Genomic DNA, 8003 nt, shown 5'->3' with positions numbered 1-8003 from the left:
TGGAGAATGGACTTGAGGATACGCGCAGTGGGAAGGGTAAGCTCGGACAAAGTGCAAGAGTGGCATGGACATATATACAGTACTAAACGTAAAAGAGATAGCTAGTGGGAAGCAGCCGCAAAGCACAGGGAGATCAGCTCGGTGCTTTGTGACCACATAGAGGGATGGGATAGGGAGGGTGGGAGGGAGGGAGATGCAAGAGGGAGAATATATGGGAACATATGTATACGTATAACTGATTCACTTTGTTACGAAGCAGAAACTAACACACCATTGTAAAGCAATTATACTCCAATAAAGTTGTTTAAAAAAAACAAAAGCAAAAAGATAATACACAATAGACAAAAGCAAAAATATAAAAAACATACCTAAAAAGAAACCATACAAAAATGTATATAATCTACATGGAGGCAACAATAAGAATTTCCTGATTAACTTAGGAAAAAGAAGTCTCAACCAGAATAGTGTGTTATGTGTATTCCTGAGGCACAGATATTGTAAGAATATCGATTTTCCTTAATTTATTTACAGATGTAGTACCTCATCCATAGCAGGTGATAACAATCAAACATGGGCTACTCTTTCCTGTACCCAAAATCAACCATGGAAACATTACAGAAGGAATAAAGAAAAAACATTAACAAACGCAAAAACACAAAACTAAATAATCCCTGAGGGACAGTAAGTCTCCACTGAACTAGAACCTGAGTGTGGGCAGGTAGGGGGATGCCCTGAATTCGAGACAGGTCTATAGCCTGCAAAAGAGGCAGATGACAGGATTGATAAGAGAGAAGCCTTTAAACTTGAGCCCTTGATTCTCCCACTGTGCTCTGGGACCATGAATCTCTACTGCTTCACTGAAGGAATCTGAGGCAGCATTTCAGAGCCCGCATGCCACGAGCGTGGGACACCAAAGATTGGGCTGGATGTGGCAGTATGGTCCACAGCCTGTGAAATAACCATCTGAAACTTTCTTAGTGCATGACAACTGGCCTTTTTAAGTGATCATCTTAATAGACCATCGCACACGGACTAAAAGACAAAAGCAAGTAACACAGTAGCTGTACAAAAGGACAGAAATTCATTTCTGAACTTTTGGGCAATGCCCCTGCTGTCAACAAAGAGAGACCACAGTGGGAACTGTCAGGCTAAGGCGCCCCTTCACTAACTCCTCTGGGATTCTGTGGGGCATGGCTGGGGACAGGGATGGATTCATACCAGAGAAGGAAGGAATCGCAGGCCCCGCCAGCAGTCAATGTGAGGACCTTGAGTGAGACCTGACGGGCTCCCAACCACAGAAGAGAGTCTCGCCTCCTTTCCCCTCAGCTCATCTTACCTGCAGCAGCCATGTCTGGGACGCTCCAGGCAGAAGAGTCCACATGGGATGTGCCTGCACTTCACACCAGCAGTCTCAGGGAGTTGATGTCTTTGATGTGAGGCCTTGGCCTCAGGTCAGCAGACGGGAGGTAGCCCAGCACCTACAGGGAGTCAAGAGAAGACACTGAGAGAGGACTGAGAGCAGCATCCACCACAGAAGAGGGGCCCCGAAGAGCCCGCACTGTCAGTCTCGGGGGACCCAGGCATGGCTGTGAGGCTCAGGGCCCCAGATACTTCCGGCTGACGGCGCCGACAGAAATGAGAGCCGAGGTGTGACGCCTGCTGACTCAGCTCAGCAGAGGGAAATGTCCCAGGACCCGCCAAGAGTCAGTGGAAGGCCCTCGTGCCAGGCCTGCGGGAAGCTCCCCGAGAACCACCCCCCACCCCCAGTCCCGCCCTGCCCCGGCCCCGCCCCGGGCCCGCCCCTGCTGTCCTCCTGGAGCCCAGATGCGCATGACCGGATGTGACGTCCTCGTACCGCGCTGTGGGGCTGCGCCATTTTTGAGAGCTGCCGTCCAGCGAGAGTGAGCCGGGGGAGGAGTGCCACGTCTCGTCAGGTGTCAAGGTGTGAGGTGACCCCAGTTAGAAGTGCGGGGACACGCCCCCGACACCCCCAATCCGCATTCCCTCCGAAAAGAGGCGGCCACACAGGCCCCGCCCACCGCGCCCCTGCTCTCGGCCCCAGAGGCTCGGGCCTGGCTGTTAGGCCCAAAGTCCATCCACTTCCCCCACGGGGTCTCGGGCAAGGAAGGCCTCGCTCTGAGGCTGGTGGACCCTGGCTCAGCTCAGTAGAGGGAGCGCCCCAGGCCCTGTGGAGTGAAGGACGGGACCCTCGTGGGGACCGCAGGGCTCCACACCCCAGAATGGCGGCCACGCGGACCCCGCCCCTGACGTCGGCCCGGGAGCCTCCGGGCAGGTCTACAGACTGAGGGGCTCCCTCAGTGCGAACGCGGACGGACGGACAGACGCGGGAGGCCCAGGGAGGAGGGGGCCTTGTCCTGAGGGGCTGGCCGCAGGTCAGCAGAGGGAGGATTTCCAGGGCACGGGAGGAGTCAGGGCGAGGACCGTCCTCCCCGCCGCAAGGGCACCTCAGAACCCCTCCCCTGTTGTCAGCCGCTTCCTTCTGGCCACACACGGAGGAGGGAGGGCTGCTGTCTGAGAGGGGAGGTGCAGGCCAGCAGAAGGCGCGTCCCTAAGCACTCCCAAGAGTCAGCCCAAGCCCTTGAGTGAGGGCCAGTGGGGCCGCCAGCCACAGGGCCTCGACCTGTCTGCCGCACGCTGCAGGCCTGGTAAAACTCTGCCACGTGCGGCCGCGTGGTCACCCTCACCGCCTCCGAATGGGACGCAAGGAGGTGCCGGCACTGGTGCGAGCAGATGGCCCTCGGGGCAAGAGAGGAGCTCCAGGCTGCACCGGCCGTCCAGGGAGGACCCCGAGTGAGGACTGAGGGAGTCACCCACCCCGAAGACAAGGGACAAGAGAGAATATGGCCCGTCCCCTCCTGTCAACCCTTAGACTCCCAAGAAAGGACTGTCAGGCTGAGACCGCCCGTAATTTCCTCTGCCAGGTCCGAGGGAGGTTAGAGCTTTGTTCTGAAGGGGCAGCCACCAGGCAGCAGAAGGGAGGGTCCCAGGACCCTTCGGTGGTGGGCTGAACGCTCCCTCCTTTCCTCCTCCTGGGTGTCGTGGAAGATGGTGGTGTCAACTTCAGAGCAGCAGAGGGGTGGGGGTGGGGGGTCTTGCCACCAACTGTCATCCTGACTCTGAATGGGAACCGTGGGGACCTACCTCCCCTGCCAGCCCCCACTGTCACCCCCGTACCGCCCAGGCAGGGCTGGCTGGCTGTGGCCCAAGGCTCACTCTACCGTCCTCCACAGGGGTCTCAGGGGACAGTCTGAGCAGGAGAACAGCAGCCCTGTGGGTCCTCGGGCAGTGCCCTCAAGGACCCTGCAGAGGCGGCCTTGGTTAAAGCCAGGGAGGAATCTCCCCGCTGAAGGTGCTCACAGCATCTCCTTGTCCTTCCCCCAGGTGCCCTCGTTGCCTGCCTTCCTGCGCACACTCCCGCCTGCTGGCCCTGACCTGTGTCGTCATGCCTCGGCGCCGGAGGAACAAGCGCCATGGCCGCAAGAAACGCCACCAGGCCCGGGGGGAGACTCAGAGTCTCAAGGGTGCCCAGGCCACTGAGGCGGCGGCGGCGGCAGAAGAGATGGAAGAGCCGCCCCCCTCCCCCGCTTCTGTTTCTCGGGGTACTCCCCCGAGCTCCCCTGTTGCTGGCACTCGCCAGGAGCCTCAGGGAGCCCCAGCCACGAGCCCTCGTGATGCAGGGGTTTCATGCCCAGGATCTGAAGAGGGTGCCCAGAGCCAAGATGAGAAAAGTGCAGGTACCTCCCAGGCAGCACCTTCCGTTCGCAGCAGTTGCAGAGATCCTCTGAGAAGGAAGTCCACAATGTTCGTGGAGATCCTGCTGGAGAAGTACATAACGAAGGAGCCCATCCTGCAGGCAGCACTGCTGAAGACTCTCAACAAGAAGTACAAGAAGCACTTCCCTCAGATCCTCAGCAGAGCCTCTAATATCATGGAGGCTGTCTTTGGCCTCGAGCTGAAGGAAGTCGACCCCAGCAGTCACTCCTACGCCCTCATCAGCAAGATGGTCCTCCCCAGCGACGCAAGTCCGAGTGATGAGTTCAGGATGCCCACGTCCGGCCTCCTGATGACTGTCCTGGGCGCGATCTTCATGAAGGGCAACCGTGCCACCGAAGAGGAGCTCTGGAAATTCCTCAATGCGTTGGGTTACCATGCTGGGAGGAGGCACTTGATCTTCGGGGATCCCGGGAGGCTCATCAGCAAAGATTTCGTGCAGCAGAAGTACCTGACGTACCGCCAGGTGCCCGACAGCGATCCTCCACGCTATGAGTTCCTGTGGGGCCCGAGAGCCCACGCTGAAACCAGCAAGATGAAAGTGCTGGAGTTTTTGGCCAAGATCATCGGTACCGTCCCCAGTGCCTTACCAGATCTCTATGAGGAGGCTCTGAAAGATGAGGAAGAGAGAGCCGCGGCCAGGGCTGCAGCTGTTGCAGAGGGCAGAGCCCCTTCCAAGGCCAAGGCCCGCAGCTCCTCCCACATGTAGCGAGGGAGGCCGCGGGCAGTTAGCTCACTTTGTTTTGGAAGAAAGCAGTCAGGCTCCTAAATAGTGCAGAGTAGTAGGGGTGGAGGGAACAAAGTATAGATCTTATTTATCTTCCTGTTTTAAACTAGTAACTTCTATATATTATTGATTGATTTAGGTTTTTCCAAATGTTTTTTTCTTCTAATAGTGTGTTTTCTTAAGAATAGGAATTCGTGAATGACCATTGCTTGCATATTTACTGCTGTTTAAAGAGTTCTAAAGTTACAGTTTTGGTATATGTAAAAGGAATTCACAAACCATCTATATTTTCTGTATGATCCAGAAGTAGAAAACATGGCACTGCAATAGACATTGTCATGGAAATGTGAAAGGCGACCACAAAATATTTAGGAACAAAAAATGGAGAAAACAGACTAAAAGCCATTTAACTCGTGGTTTGCCTTATTTTGTTTAAACTTTCTTTTGGTAGAAATAAAACATACTTTGACTGATTTGGCTCATTTGTATTTGTTTCTTTTGCCCTAGTGCACTGCATATTCTCTGCTACCTACTGGATTAAAAATAAACTGATGGCAGGGTGGTACTTTGGGGTTCATAATAATCATATCATAACTGCCATTCATCAAAAACCCAATATTGCTTAATGAGTATGCCACTGCTTTACATGTAGTACATAACATTCCAACATTCACGCAGGATAGGATTTAGCAGACTCCCTTTACAGGTGAGTAACTTGCAGGTGTCTCAAGTTCACAAGACTGATTAAGTGACCTTGCTGGGTCTAGTCCCCTGGTCTGGAATAGTCTAGAGCCTACACTCTTCCACTCCTCCCAGCCTAAGCCAGACCTTACGTCTTTTAATTCATTTTTCTTCTCACCACTCCAAAATGTATCTCATGGGATAAAAGGGGCCCTGTTCCCAAAGCACTGTTTTGGAATACAGTAACAATAACGCTGAATAAGTGAATGGTATGAATAAAAAGAAAAATTTTTGGTGACAATGGGGTCTTCTACATATGCAATGTCAGATACCCCAAAAAGATCAGCATCTCCTCATTTACTCTTCAAGTTTCTCAGGGACATAAAAGCCTTGGTTTAAGAGCTGTGTCCTCAGGTCAGTGGAGGGAGGAGTCCCAGCCTCTGATAGTTACTCAAGGTGAGGACCTTAGAACAGAAGGGGGCCCCACAAAGTCTACCCTGCTTTCTCCCTTGTGTGGCCATGCGCAGAGCTGCCTGTCTGAAGGTACCCCTTCTTTTCCTCCGGGGCAAGGGTGGAGAGGTTCTCAGGGAGGTGAGTTCCTTGGTCTTGTGGCAGCATCTCCAATTCTGCCCAAGTAGGAGATCCTAGCAGGCCTTAATTTGCTTCAGGGTGAGGACACTGGGTGCCGATGAGTGGACTCCCCATAACAAAGGGGAACACACAGAGGCCCCCGGCAGGGGTAGCCAGGGAATGGGTCTCTTATCTCCCCTTCTGGTGTCTCAGGAAGGTGAAAGCCTTGGCCTGAGGCTGGCAGACAGACAGTAGGGAGGGTGGAGTCCCATATGCTACCTGAAGTCAAGGTAAGAAACCTGAGTTAGGACTGAGGGGCCACTGACTCCAGAAGAGTGGGGCCTTGTAAAGTCCTGCTCCTCAGAAGACCCCAACAGCTTTGGACAGATCTGGTTCATCCTGACTTCCAATTCAGAATTCCCAAGAAGGTAATGCCTTTGTGCTGAGGAGCACAGCTTCAGGGCAGTGGAGGCTGGAGTCCTGGGTCTGGTCAGGCATCACGATGAGGACCCTGAATGAGGAGCAAGAGGACCACTCACTCCAGAACAGAGGAGAATGCAGAGTCCCGCCCCTGAGGTCAGCCCCAGGAGGCCCAGGACAAAGCTTTCTGGCTGACCTGCCCCCTCTTTCCACTGGGGGTGGTCTCGGGGAGGCGAGGGCCTTGGTCTATGGGGAACAGCCTCACTCAGTAGAGACTGGAAATCTAGTGACTCTAAATGAGGATAAAGGGACTCCACCTAGAGCAGAGCCCTGCCACTGGATACCTCCCCTTGGCAAATCCAGGAATGTTGGCATGGTGCGCCCCACGCCTTTCCTTTTAGAGCGTCTCAGGTAGATGAGGCACTTGGTCTCAGGGGCCAGCCTCAGGGGAGCACAGGGAGGAATTCCAGGTCATGCCAAGAGTCGAGCAGAGGACCATGAGGACTGAGGGAACCACCCAAATCATAAAAGCGGGGACGCCACAGAATCCCTCCCTTACTGTCGGCCATGAGTGACCACAGGCAGTCATGCCCACGTGAGGCAACCCTCACATCCTCCTAGGTGGTCTCGGGGAAGTAAAGGCTGTAGTATGAGAGCACAGGCCTCTCTAGGTCACGGGAAGAGCCAGCGTAAGGACTCCGAGTGAGGACCAAGGGGAACGCACAACCGAAAAGAGAGAGGAACAAACGCATAGCCCCACCACCCTTTTGGCCCGGGGAAGCCCCAGGCAGGGGTAGTTCCATGTGTCACCCACTTGCCTCCGGCTCTGGAGGACTCAGGTCGGTAGAGGGAAGAGTCCCAGATCCTGACAGAGTGAGGACTACTGAGGTCACAAACCCCAGAAGAGCGGAGCCCGGGGAATCTTGCCCTCTGTGTTAGTCCTCATAAGGAAGCCCCTCAGAAATAGCTGTGGCTACACGTGGCCTACTCTGACTTCTACTTCTGGGGACTCAGGGTGGTGAGGACTTTGCTCCGAGGCTGGCTGACTCAGCACAGGGGAAATTTCCAGGTTGTGCTAGGAGTTGGGGTGAGGACCTAAGGCTGGTGGAGCATGAAAACCATAACAATGGGGGCAGCACATCATCTCTCCCCTGCTGTCAGTCCTGGGAGACGCCTGGAGAGATGTCAGGCCGAGCAGAGGCAACCCTTAACTCCTCCCAGGGTGACAGAGAAGTGGGGACAGTAATAGGTGAAGAGAAGGAGAAATTATAGGTCTTCCCAGGAGTCAAACTGAGGAAGGGCCTGAGTGAGGACCGGCGCGGCCAAGCATAACAAGGACTGGATCTGCCGGCCCCAGCGTCCTGCCTTCAGAGACCACAGGCAGACGTGGGACATCAGGCTACCCTCACTTTCTTCTGTTGGCTCTCAGAGAGCGGTGGGCCTTTCTATGAGCACATGTCCTCAGGTCAAGAGACAGGAGCCACAGGCCTTCCCAGGGGTCCAACTGAGAACCCTGAGTGACGACTAAGGGGAACATGCCCCACCCGCTGAGCTGTGGGGACGACAAAGAGGCTAGCCTTGCCCCTGCTTTCAGCACTTGAAGGCTCAGGACAGGGCAGTCGGGCCGAGGCTCCTTTACATCAGGTCTAAGGGAGGTGAGACCCTTAGCCTGAAGGTAAAGCCATCAGAGGGCAGAAGGGTGGGTCCCAGGCCCTACGTGAAGCCAGCTGAGAGCACTGAATAGGGACTGAGGACCCAGTGATCCCAGGATAGAAAGGACTCCACAGAGCTGTCAGCACGGTGTTCCCCCTGT

General features: G+C 54.8%; 1 protein-coding gene across 1 annotated transcript; it reads left to right on the top strand.

Moving 5' to 3' along the window:
- The first annotated feature begins 3463 nt into the window (after positions 1-3463).
- On the top strand, positions 3464-4501 carry LOC132513550 (melanoma-associated antigen B4-like). The gene has a single exon (XM_060138024.1). The coding sequence runs from the start codon at positions 3464-3466 to the stop codon at positions 4499-4501; it is 1038 nt and encodes a 345-aa protein (XP_059994007.1).
- The last annotated feature ends 3502 nt before the right edge of the window (positions 4502-8003 follow it).

This window comes from Lagenorhynchus albirostris, chromosome X (assembly GCF_949774975.1).
Source record: "Lagenorhynchus albirostris chromosome X, mLagAlb1.1, whole genome shotgun sequence".
Lineage (NCBI taxonomy): Eukaryota > Metazoa > Chordata > Mammalia > Artiodactyla > Delphinidae > Lagenorhynchus > Lagenorhynchus albirostris.
Note: the sequence above shows the minus strand (reverse complement) of the source record. Positions and strands in the feature narration are given on the sequence as shown.

Bases quoted from the DNA above. Each gene is read 5' to 3' on its own strand.
- LOC132513550 (XM_060138024.1), top strand. From the start codon at position 3,464: ATGCCTCGGCGCCGGAGGAACAAGCGCCATGGCCGCAAGAAACGCCAC.